The sequence below is a fragment of the Filicampus tigris genome, chromosome 6, assembly GCF_054856515.1.
Source record: "Filicampus tigris isolate MCC_2025a chromosome 6, RoL_Ftig_1.0, whole genome shotgun sequence".
Classification (NCBI taxonomy): domain Eukaryota; kingdom Metazoa; phylum Chordata; class Actinopteri; order Syngnathiformes; family Syngnathidae; genus Filicampus; species Filicampus tigris.
In genome coordinates, this window is record NC_141222.1 from 12,357,555 (window position 1) to 12,371,354 (window position 13,800).

Genomic DNA, 13,800 nt, shown 5'->3' on the forward strand with positions numbered 1-13,800 from the left:
CGGACTTCTGATAGACTAACTGATGGTTTAAAATGACGGACTGACTGACAATTGACGGACTGATGATTACAATTCAGTTTGTCACAAAAAGTCACAGACTGATGAATGACAGACGGGTATCCTGGCCGGTGATGGATGACTGACCAGCAAAATTTTGTTAAATGCCCACCTCTGCTTATTAGTCATACCATTGCATGATTAATAAGCCATATAGCCAGCTATTGTAATCTCATCTGTTATGATTCCATATGTGTAATGTCTTCATGTCCCTAATGGCAAATAGTGACATTCAGTTCACTTCAGTAAAGATGAATCTGTTTCAATTTTTTTCTTAAGGTATTTTAAGTTCAGCAGACTATTATATTGTAGGTGAAAAGGGATTAGAGGCTGTAAAAAGTAAACAAATGCAATGGGATCTTGGACAGCAAAATCTTGTCTTTACCACAAAAACGTGGAACGATTAACAACTACGCATACAAAACATTCAAAAACATCAAAAAGCTATATGTATATAGCGTTAACTATGGAGATTAATTTAAATTAATTAACGCATTTTTTTTTTTTTTTAACAGAGTTAACACAATTTTATTTATTTCCTGTAGCAGCTGACCTCTGCACACTTTGTAGCCAAACTTAGAGGGGAGTCACAAAGACAGACTTTTGAGTAGTTTTACTTTACTTTACTTTACTAAGTTTCTCGACGGCTCATTGGAGACATCCAAAATAATTTATGCACTTTGCAAAGCAAAATTCAAATACCATATTAGTTGTACGTATTTGGTGTATCGTTCAACAGTTGTATTTTAGAGGAAAAGAATCAAATTTTAAGGATAAAGGAAAGCTATTAGAACAGTATTTGAATCAAAATATACTTTTAATTTTTTTTCACAATAATTCCAAGATTTTCCTCAAGTAAACTATCGGTTCAAAGTGTTATAAAAAATTGTGGTTGAAAAATACGATTAACCGCGATCAATTTTGGAAAATTTTGCGATTCATTAGTTAAAAAAGAGAGAGAGAGAGGGAGGGAGAGCTTTAAAAAGCTGCTCAAACCGTGATTTTTGAGGTGTTTGTGGTCTGAACTGAGCAAACACAAGTTTTCCCCTTGGATTGAATCAAGAAAGACAACACTATTAAAAAAATTTAAAATTAAAAATCCTGAGACTAAATGTTGGCTATGCTGGAGGACAAAATAGTTTTTTTGTGTGTGTGGATTTAAGACAGTTCCAGTTTAATGTCATCATACCTTTATAAAAACTGAATTTTCTGGACTCTCACCTAGGATAATCAAAATGTTTAGCAAGGAAAATAATATATGAGTAATACACAATTTACAAATAGAATGTTTCAATCTGTGATTAGACCTATCCATCCGCAGGGCTAATGTTATGTTAGTAAGGTGCATTAACATTATTCTTACTGATTTATGCTATGTTATTTTGACCTTTTCTTGGGTCCTACGCGCTTCAAGCTGGGCGTCTTCGGTGAAGATCAAGGTCCCGTTACAACGATGGCGCGTCGTGGTGCTTGCATTGCGTTTCAATCTGAAATGCCCCCCCCCACACTTTCACCATTTTCAGGCTTTTTTTCCCTGACATTTTTCTTACAAATTGGCCAGCCTTAGCTTCCCTTCCCAGGTGATGTATGCACGTTGTGCCACATAAACGCTTGTTAGCAGTTTTGCTTTTGTCTTTGTATGAATGGCAAATGTTAAAATTTGACTGGCAAATTGCAATGTGAATTCGCTAATTTCAAACCTTGCAAGGTTTTATTATGACTCATAAATACAAAACCAAATGCAAGTACATCTAAATTTGTAGGCTGTGGGATTAATTGGAATTTTTAAAAAAAACGCAGTGAGCGAGTACTAGTGCAGTGCAGATTGGTGCTCCAAATGGTATGGATCAGAAACCAATTTTTGTAGGAGTGAAACATCCCTTCCTCTTCCTTGCATTTGATTGTTTTCATGTGATTGTTTTGAGCCTGTTTAGACTCTTGAATCCTTGAAGCATTGTTAAGACAAGTGGGCTGCAAGCAACTGACAGTTGAATGCAACATGGAAGCAATTTGATGTGAATGAAAGCCAGCACTTTTGAGTCCACGGTTTTCGAGTGTTTTCTTTTACTCTCTAATCATTACATACCAGCTTGTATGGAATGTGGTTTGCAGTGTCATGGCTGAATGATAGAACGCTATTAACTTTGATTCCTGCAGTGAACCCTGGCCGTAAGCGCTTCCTATAGTTTTCATGTCTCTTATCTCGTAAGCAAGACTTTGTCTGTTTGTGGGCTTGTTTGTCGGCATCTGTTTTTTTTTTTTTTAACCGCACAAATCAACACAAAAAACACAGCGTATTCACAACATATATCCTTTTGGTTTCATAGATTTTTTCCACCGTTCTTTTTGGCCGGTTAGTCGTGTAGTATGAGTGATTTGTATGCTTTTTGTACCACAGATGAGTCTGGCATACTCCTCCAGTTGCAGTTTGTCTTAAAATATGTAATGTGACTGGACAGTGCATGGTTGAGTGGAGTAAATTGAATAAAGTATAAACTCAGACAACGGCAACAATACCTCTGAATGTGATTTTTCTAGGGGTAGTCAGAAAGAAAATAGAGCAAACAACAATACCAAGGCACAGCAATAGGGGCAACAACATCTGCAGATATGCCCTCCTAATTAGCAATGAAACACAGCCTGCTAAGGGCAAAAATGTCCACAAAATATGTTTACCTCGTATTGAAGTCACAAATCTGCGTAAAAATACTTCATATTCACCATAGGATTTTGGCATCCTCAACAAATGATATCAACTCAATCGAAGGCTAAAGCCCTTGCCCAACACTGTCTAGGATAATTTTGTCAATATGCCACTTGACAACATAATGAAGCACAAACAACTGTTTCACACGGATTGCATATCAAATGTCAAGACCAGGCACTTTGGAACAATACGCAGTCAGCTTTCAGTGATGTTAGTCATTTATTCTGTGATTGCCTGTAAATGAAGTAACACAATTTCAACAAATTTTATTATGTTTGAATGGATTCAGGCGGGTGGGGAAGTTTGAGTTTTGTTTTGAAGCCAGAATCCAACTCTGACAAGTGGAAATTCTGGAATTTTCCCTGATTTATAGGGTGGAATCCCTGGGAGACAAAAGCAGTTGTGTAGAATAAGGAGAAAACGTCTGTGAAACAAAACAGAGCATATTTTCTCAATCCGCTTTTTATTTGGATTTCTATGCCTTCTTCTAAAAGTAGGACTTCTAATCAGCCTTGACAGCAAGATGGATAGATGAACATGCTTTCTTTATAAATCCCGTGAGGGAAATTAAGAGATGGCACATAAATGATAGACGCACAAGCACACACACACACACCAACACACGCACACACTCTTTTTTAATATGTACACACTGCTGAAAGGTTAGCACCTCCCACTTATAACTTAAATCATCAAAATACAATGGGAACTAATATCATGAAGGAAAAAATACTTCAACTAACTTTAGCATCACTTTACGTTGTCCTCTACAACCTTCCAAAGACGAACTGCTTCATTTAGGAGATGCTCTCCTTACATGGTTAGTCCAATGTGACTTGATGGACAGCAGACATGCATTAATGTATTGTTTGGTGAGTCGCATCAGCAAAGAGATACAAATCACTAGAGGAAAAATCATGAAAAGGGTTAGACTTGTGGGGGGTTTCAATCCATTGTATCCTAAATTTAGCATTTGCATCATGAACACAAATCGAATTATCTCTTCCAGACATGTCGTTAATATTCACCTCATGTCCACCTCTTTGGCCTTCCTTCTTTTATCCAGACAATCCAATGTTGGCTTCTCATGGCCAACAGAAGCTTCAGCAGATAAGCCCCCCCACCCACAACGATACACACACATTCACAAACTGTTGAACTAACACTCCCAAGTCTGCTATGTCACATGTACAAAGATAAAGTGATGTCTGATGGGCGCTGGTAGATAACGCAATTAACTCACTGGGACCCCACAGTGTCTCACGTCTTTGTTCTCTGTTTGTATTTGTGTTCAAGTAGGGCAGGCAGCATCACAATATGAAGAAATTCGACTTTCACAAAAATAGGAATGCTCATTTTTGATTAATATTGTCAGAGGGATATTTCACTAACCATATGTACCTAAAAAAACTGTCTGGTGAGCACGCATGTATTATGTTTCTTACAATTTTGTATTGCTTGAATGCTATAGGAAATAAAATATTAGAACATCATGAAAAGCATCTATTTTGAAGGATATTACTACAGGGCAAATGAAGCCGCCAACATAACAATTCGGATCATTCTTTTCCATCTTTGGTGACACCAGTTTCAGCTACTGGGATACTTGTCAATGTTGGGTTGCTTTTACATCAACAATGTTAAGTGATGTCATCACCATGCCGTAAGCCTCCCTCCATTGTGCAGGAGGGAGGGAGACAGAGAGTGTGACAGTTGGTGGTCCGCGCCCATGGGAGCTTTATCTGGTTTAGTTCATTTGAAATGTGACACATATTGTGATGTAGTTGCACATATCAAAGTAGACTTCATTCATTGATTTCAAAACCATCTGAAGAAATAATGAGTTCATAAGGTGGACTTACTGTAAAACTCAAAAGAGTTCATCAATAAGAGTCCCAAATTTAATATAAACCTATGTGAGGGGAAGTATTGCAGTGAAAACAGTAATATTGATCATGTACAGATGTATGTTGTTGGACACATTAAATTTTAAGATGGAAATATGAGGTGCAAAGAACTTAAACATCTGACTCATGTTAATAACTCGTTTTTTTTGTTGTTGCTATTATCACCACAGCAAGTGTATAGTCCATAAACCTGGCAGGTGTACAGTATATGTGTTTGAATCAATTACTTTTATTGTCTTTCGATACACGACCATATTGCCATATTCAAAAATCACACGCATTTCACACGTTCAACGCCTTAAAGCAATTTCTTGCTGGCTGATAACATTAAATAAGCATCCGCGTGCAGTAAATTGTCCAGATATGTCAAAACCATAAAGCAAGTGTGACATTTGGTTTGGCGTGCGTGTACGTAACAAAAGGTAGTCACTATTCTGGCATGCAGGAGGCCTGCTCTGGATAGGCTCCATGATCTTGTTGGCCTGCCAACATTTTGCAGACTGAGAGTCAGAGTTTGCTATAGTCCAACCTTCAAAGTCAAACACAATGCGCTGCGTGGTGCTGTTTGACTTCCAAGTTATTCCAAAAACAAAACAAGGTTTTCAGTCTTCCATGACTCATCGTGCATAAAATGTAAACTGAAATAATTTCTTCCAGAATCAAGTGTCACCGTAAAAAAAACGTTATTCACTATACAGGCAATGTCAGTTAAAACGTTTCCATAAAAATGCAAACTACAAGCATTGAATAATAATCAAAACAAAAGTACATCTACTGATCCTTTGAAGACATATGAGGTGAAGGTGTTTCAAACACTTGTATTACCTTTGTATTTAATTGTATGAAACTTGCGGACTCCTCCAGACTGGTCAATCTTTAAAGTGGATTCACTTACTCCATATTTTGTATATTGATTGCGTATATAAATACAAAAATATTTTGTATTTAAGTGATGCATTTGAATATGTGGTTGTGTAAGGATAATAAAGTACGTACCCCACCTATGCCCACACTCAGAGTGGCCCCTAGGTTATTTGTTAAAATTATACAAATGTTTCCACATTACCACTTAAACAATTTTGGTAATAAGGCCGTTGTAAAAAGAAAATATATACATATATCACATATGTGTTCTTGCACTTCATGTTGGATTGCTGTTCAGCAGTTTTGTGCCGTCTTTACATATTTTTTTTTTTTGCACAAGAGCCCTTTGCATTGGGGGTGAGAAGGAATTCACAGTATATATGAAACAATCTAACATTGCATCTTAATGTCTGCGGTTACAATATTACAAATACTAGATGTCTCTAATCTAAGGTTCACTGCACATTTTTATGTAAGGTAATTTGTCCCAACCAGAATTAAAGCAGATACAGCATCAGCCGGACATAACAATTTAAAGAACTGAGCTCCAACCAAAGTATTTTACCCACACATACACTAAATTAATGAGCTAATATCAAACAACACTGGCTGTCCAGTGCAAGTTTTACTTGCGAAAAATGAAAAACACAACACCCATAGGTGCATTCCATCAGTGGCTTTGTCAAAAACACGCCGCTTTGCTTCTCCATCATTAAGATACAGTTCATTAGTGTCAGTCATCCTCACATTACACTACAGCTTGTCCCCCCCTCATGTAGGAAGTGTAATAATGAGGTGTGTGTGTCAGCTTTGTTATACTACTAATCCTTACTAATGTGAGTTCAAGCCCTTTAAAACAAGCACGGGGCTGTTTTACAAAGGCTTTTTTTTTATAACATATTTGCCGTCGGATAGGAATCAACTAGTGCTGTAATGAACTGTGATGAGACCAAAATAATATTTTGACCCTTCCTTGACAGTCAGACATGTTGGGTTTATTTTCAAACGAAGGTGCACTAGGTTATTATTTTCAGGGTCAAATAATAATCACACAGTTATTTTTTGGTCCATTCAATTGTCTTTGGAAAGTCTTGATTACTAAAAATGCTGTCTACGGGAATTTTTTTTACAAACATTTTAAAAATAGCAACAGTCACAGAAATGTAAAAATAACTTAAGCATGATAAAAAAAAGATGACACATACAACTCCATACGTAGCTTTTATTCGTTTGTCGTATGGTGGAGTTTGACAGCTTAGAATGTGAGTCGCTTCCTTCATGTAACAAGCCAGTGTATATTCTTCTTTTCTTCTCACCTGCTTCTCCGTAACACTCCTTGTTGAGGCTGTGCCTTCGTTTGGAATAAGTGTCACAAAAAAAAATGAAAATCTGGAATCGCACAATTTTTTTTGTGGGCATACTTGTGTTTTTTTTTAAATATATATTTTAACGATCTCCGCCATTAACAGTATTTTAATCACATCCAGGCGCCGTCGGTTAACCCGCGGTTGTGTGCTCGGTGATAAACCTTTACGTGACTGTGCAATAAATCAATGCGGAACCCTCCCGCTGAACCACATCAGAACAAATGGATCGCACGAGAACTTTAATTCCCAGTCAGCCATGTGTAAACATGACGTGGGCAAGGAGGGGCGATGAAGGATGCTCTGGAATTCACCGGACGACCACAGATGACCGATGGAATTGACCGCTTTGGATTCAGAGAATCAAATAAAAAGTTGTTTTCATTTTTTTTTCGTCACTTCTTTTGAAGCACTTTGACGGCAATCTGTTAAATTTTAATAAAACTTATCCTCAATGTTAATTTAAATTAGTAAAAGACGGAGCAGGACAACTACACAGAAGATTAATGTGGCTGTGAATTCAGTTATTGGTCATTTATTATGAACATGAGCCCATGGCCAAGAAAGAACCCACAATTTGGTGCAGGCAGATCTAAAGGCTTGGTAGGGTAGTAATTTTTTATTTTGTTATTTATTTATTTATTTTTTATTTTGTTATTTGTTTATTTTAAAATTTTGCATTCATGATAACGTTCCATGCTAAGAGTGTGTCAAAAGTGGTTTTGTGTTATTTTGGGTGGGGTCTTATTTTGTGTAATTTTGAATTTTTGGACTTTAGTGGACCGGCACAGTACTGACCGGTAAGCGCATCCACCTCACAGTTCAGAGGTCGTGTGTTTGGTTCTGGGCTCCGGCCTTCCTGCATGGAGTTTGCATGTTCTCCCCGTGCCTGCGTGGGTTTTCTCCGGATACTCCGGTTTCCTCCCACATTCTAAAAACATGTATGGTAAGTTAATTGAACACTCTAAAATGCGATTGTGAATGTAAATGTTTGTTTGTCTATGTGTGCCCTGCGATTGGCTGTCATCCAGTTCAGGGTGTACCTCATCAATTGCCCAAAGACGGCTGGAATAGGCTCCAGCACGCCTGTGACCCAGGTGAGGATGAGCGGATCGGATAATGGATCGATGGATAGGTCTTAGCGTTCCGAGTGTGAGCACGCACACACACACACACACTCCTGTGTGAAGTTGGTATCCCAGTGCTTGTGTCGTTTTTCTCCGAGTACTCCAGGTTCACCCCACATTCCAAAAACATCCATTAGTTTAACACATTCACTGCTGCGGACATTTATATTCAACCACCAATGAATGCATTGTAATGTACATTTTTCAACGGGTATGTGTGCAAGAGGGTCTCAACCATCTTGTCAATGAAATTTAGGTTTCGTAAGCCACTGTAATGACTGACAGTTCCCAGTAGATGGCAGCGTTGCATTGCTTTGGATTTGAGATCAGCACAGCTTTTGAGTATAGATTGTGAGAAATTCCAACATGTTTTGGTGAAACCATCCTATGCTCTTCTGCTGATTACTAATGAAGGGAAAAAAATATAGAAGAGCCTTTTTTTGGGTGAAAGAAAAGATATTTTTACAAAACACAATATTATGTGGGTCTTGACAAATCAGTCGTAATGCTCTTAAATAGCCTTAATATTGGGAACTTGGCTTTGAAAATGTCCGGCAGCGAATAAGTTAATTGAAGTCTCTAAACTGTCCATAAGTATGAATGCTTGTTTGTCTAGATTTGTGTATATGTGCCCTGCGATTGGCTGACGTCCAGTACAGTGTGTACCCCACCTCTCGTTCAGTCATCTAGGGTAGGCTCCACCAAACCCATGACCCTAATGAGGAGAAGCAGTATAGAAAATGGATGGATGGATGGATGGATGGATGGATGGATGGATGGATAGATGGATGGATTTAACACAACAATTGTTGAGGAAAATTAATGCCGTGTATTTAATCCACCATGTGTTTTAAATTTCCAGCACAGTCATAGTGGTTCCTTTATTAAACTAACATTTGCTCCTGTTTGAGTAGAATACTCTCAATCTTAATGCTTTGTAATGATTACAAATGCAGTGTATCTGGCATGTGCCATTTCACTTCAGTGGTCCACTAGTTTCTTACTGTAAAATGAATGCAATATCCCCCATTTATTTCTGAAAGGATGAAAAGCATAAAGGTGCTAGCTATCAATGTTGTCTATTTGTACTGGAAATAATCTCAGTAAATTTGACAAAGCCAAGTAGATGCTTCATTTCACTTGTGTGGGATTTTCAGTCCAAATATTTGGGTTTTTCCTTTATGTCAAAGGAAAATTGAGACACACTTTTTTTTTTCTTTGCTGATATTCACAAACCAAGTGGGTCAGCTACTCCCGAAAACCCCATCCCATCTTTTTATTGACAACACACAGCTAAAATGAATGATGGATGGTAAGCGGTGTCTTACCTGGAACCCCTCCAACTGAGTAGCCACTAGAATAAATGTAATAATCCCAGTCCCAATCACATAGTAGTGAAATAAACCACACCATCTTAAATCATAATAGCATCCACGTGCACTTCAAAACTGAAGCTCTGCCTTTTATAGTGACAGGCTTGATGTGAAAATCAAACCAGGATTGAAAACGTTTGTGAGGCTGTCAGAGATATTTCATGGACTGGGTGACACTACTTCATCATTTATTCATCTTCTGCCTTTGTTTTTCCAGACTTGATGCTGTCCTGAAAAACAGGAACGCTAAAGTCAGTCAAGCCTCGACTACCAGATGCGTCAACATAACGCAGGAGAGACAAAAGTAAAAGCCTGACATCTAGTGCGCATTTAGTGAAGTGCAGTCTTGCTCGCAAGTCGCAACGACTATCTTGGAGCAGCCAGCCTAAAATGAGTTTGAAAGTTGACTTCACAAAATTTACAAAGAAATCATAGTTGGTCATGAAGAATGCAGTCCTGCAGTATCAAAACCGGATACGATAACAGAAATTCCTTGTGTAGTATTAACACTTATTTCACAAAACAATATACTGACATAATATACCGTTTTGGTATGACACGCATATGCAGAAATGTAATTCAAAAGAAAAGTATGACACATTGTGCCCTTCATTATGATTTAATTGAAAAAATTAAATTTCACCCAAATATTCGGTGCAATGGTTTGACTAGAGAATACTAATTAAAGTCAATGTTTTACTTTTTCCCCTCCAACAACTATAATGGTGTTATTTTAAATTGAATATAATTATTATTCTGCCCATCTGTTTGATACAGCGCTTCTCGCATGCGTAGGCTGGAGCCCGTCACTGCTGACTTTGGGCGAGAGGCACCCTGGATTGGTCACCATGGTCAAGCAAGACACATATAGACAATTAAACAACTATTACAAATTGTATTGATCATTGTTGATCAATTCAATTCATATTCCTTATTTTACATACTCATTAAACACACATTAACATTTCTAAATTAAAAATAAAACAGCTGTAAGCTGTAAGATGTAAATTATCAATATATATATATAAAAAAAGTAGACCCATCAAATATTTTACTCCTTGTGGTGAATCGATGAGTTTCATTTTTTTCATTTGAAAAAATGTATCAAAATCCATGAAGTTTTCCATGGTATTCTAATTGGAGATTAGTACCTGAATATATACACACACAGGACCTCCACAGCTTATCCAGATCACTCTTTTAGATGCTCAACTAATTATATGATAAATGACATTGTGATGCAGGATGAATTGAAGCATAAGGAAAGGGAGAATGCTGCCTTTGTTTTTCATTGGACTGATTTGGCTCTAGCAACTTTTTTGGAAGCAAATATCTGCAGAGGCCTGTTCGGGTTCCCCTCTAAAAGGAATGCTTTCAATTGGGCTCAGAAGCTCAATAAATTAGATGGGGACATAGATGCAAGAAAATACTGTAGCTCGTTTCTTTTGATTTACTGACTTATGTGACAGTAAGAAAGTCGAAACATTACTAAAAGAGCGAACTCTCACACTATTTCCGGACTTTTCTCTGCAAGCTGAGAGCCTGCACAAATCACAAGCAGTTTGAAAGACTGCAACTTTCTCCCTTCATCGTCCCCCTCTAAACAAAGCGCTCCAGCGGAATAATGAGCAGTAAACATGAAGGGGAGCAGAGAGAGAACAGAGAGTTGAAATGAGGGGTGACAAAAAGAGGGGGCGTCTCCACGGCAACCGATTCAAGCCATTTGAGTCACATGGCCCGAGCTGCTATTGAATCCTATGGCAGAAGCTTGAAATTCAGCCTTGCTCGTTTGCTAGCAACATGAGTGGAGCACAAGAGGAGCGAGTGATGACAGCTCACAGCCTTCATCTCAACGCAACTTTGGATCTGCATGATGAGGAGATGAAAACAGCAGTTTTTGGTCTGTTAAACCTCTTTTATACAATGTAGACCAGGGCTCACGCACCTTTATTCACATTGAGAACTACTTCTTGGGTTCAGATTAATGTGAGGGGCTGCTCATTTGATGTGCACTTGTGAAATAACAAATTTGCTCACATTACTTTTAATTTTATTTGCATTTTATTCCCATCTGTATGTAGCCACTGTTAATGATTCCTCACAATAATTGTCGACATTATAACAGAGTAGGATTGATATCAACATGCAACATTGATACTGCTCTGCAAGTTTTTGCATTTTCAAATGATCACATTTATATATAACATCTATAGGAAATGACGATGTCACATCTGTTATGAAAGTGCTATAAAAATAAAGACGTATTGTATCGCTTGTGAGCTATATTTAGAACAGGCCCTCGGGCTCTCATGTGGACCTTGGGGGCCACCTAGTGCCTGCAGCCCGGCAATGACTGCTGATCCAGATCTTTATATTTGAATGGACCATGGAGCTGAACCTGGGTCCAGTAAAATCGTGCTTTACATTCGGTACATTCTTAAAACTGAAATTTATTTGATTCGAACATTTATTCAATATGCAAGAAATCCAACTTTAGGTTCATGTTCTAGTGCATTCTTTGTCCTCATTATTGAAACAATTCAGCTCTTTCGTAGAACGACTGCGTCTTACTAGTCTTACTAGTAGGCCTAATTTTTTTTTCATAATGCCGTTTGAGCATTGATTCCATATCCTTGAGGGAAAAAAAGTAACTAATATCTGACACATGGTTATTTAGTTGGGCTTATAGTAACTTATTAGTAGTAGTATACTAGTCAATTTTAATTGTGTACCCGTACCTAGACAAAAAGCAGCACTCGTAGAGGGAAAAAAAACATTATAGGTAAGACACAGTCGTAGTGCACACTAGTCATTTTAATAGTGCGCAAAATGGTCTTATTAGTGAGGACCGAGTGCAAAGTAGGATATGGATTTTAAGATGGATCTTGTGGGTAATGAATAAACGCCCAGATGGCTTGCAATAGCTTTGAGTTCATCAAATATCTAAATTATTCATCTACGTTCTCTAGAATCGTGAGCAATTTCGATGTTCGGATACAACACACACGCACACACACCAACATCCTTGTGTTTTCTCCATCCCAGAGGTCAAAGTCTTTGACATAGTCATCATTGCCTTGGCCTTGTGCATCCTCATCATCACCGCCGTCTACTGCATCAGTGTGTGTTACAACCGCAGCAGGTGATACACACACATACATTACAGTTCATGTGGAGCACCATTAATCGTCAGCCACGATTTCATGATCATATCATATGCAACCAGAATGTCACTCAGTCAAGGATGAACAATGGTCAAGCACAGTTGTCTCTTAGTCCATCTGTTTTGTAGTTCATGCCATATTCCACTGATGCCACAGTGACTCAAACAATTCATTTATGTGCGCCTTTATCCAGATCCTAACAAAAATCTAACGGGTTTCTTCTGAGCCCAAGCACCACCACTCTATAAAGTACTGAGTACTGATTGAGCTACTGCATTTCCATTTTTGTTGATATTAGCACACATCATCATTATGATTAGTGACCCTTTTTTTTTCCAGGCAATCAAAAAGAGCCCAAGTGTATGAGAGTGCAGTGAGCCAGGGGGAGCCGGTGGACCCGGTTGCAGTCAGGGCGGTGAAGAGGTCAACTAGTTTCATCAACCCGCTGGCATTTTTTCGGAGAGCAGAGGCAGCTAAAGACAACTCCAGAATCTACTACATCTATAGTAATCCGCTGCCTGTGGGTGCCAAGGAGGATGAAGAGGACACAGCTAGACAAATCACACTACCACCACTTCCGTCCATTGAGGAATACGCACAGGACCCCAACAGTGGAGTCGTCCTGGACCCACCGATTTTTTACATGCAGCTTTAGATGTGGGGTGACGCCACATCACATTCTTATACGTGTAATAGCGTGAGTCAATTTTACAATTGTACTTGTCTCAGTGATAAAAATGACAGCTGTGAAAACATTGTTGTATTTTTGACTCTCTGCAAAGGTTTCGCAATACCGTAATTTCATCGTTGTTATAACAGCCATGAAGATTGAGCTTGTCCAACACCAGTCAAAGGTCAGATGTGCTGTTTGAGTTTCAGTTTTTCATTCAATGGAGCAATACTAACTCTGTACCCCATTCAAATAGTTGCAGTATTGTTCTCATGTACTGCTCATGGATGGATTGGATCATAGGACGTACACATGCAGCACAATAATTGAATATGTACAGTATATTGTCTATAGTCTACATTTACATGGCACACTGATTTGGTTGTACATGTGGTGAATGTAAATAAAATTGAAGCATGTGTTATCATGCACTATCATTTTTCTCAAAGTACAAAAGGGATCAGATTTCTGCATTAACTGTACTGCTCAGTAAAATATAACTACACCGGCAGCCACATAAACACGTTTGCACAGGGGGTATTTATTTAAACTGTATGTATTTTTTAT

General features: G+C 38.2%; 1 protein-coding gene across 1 annotated transcript; it reads left to right on the forward strand.

Annotated features, from left to right (window-relative positions):
• The first annotated feature begins 11,140 nt into the window (after positions 1 to 11,140).
• LOC147145852 (uncharacterized) lies at positions 11,141 to 13,652 on the forward strand. Its single transcript, XM_086033799.1, has 3 exons — positions 11,141 to 11,299; positions 12,445 to 12,541; positions 12,903 to 13,652. Exons 1-3 carry the CDS (start codon positions 11,200 to 11,202, stop codon positions 13,216 to 13,218), a joined length of 513 nt encoding a protein of 170 aa, XP_085889925.1. The 5' UTR covers positions 11,141 to 11,199; the 3' UTR covers positions 13,219 to 13,652.
• The last annotated feature ends 148 nt before the right edge of the window (positions 13,653 to 13,800 follow it).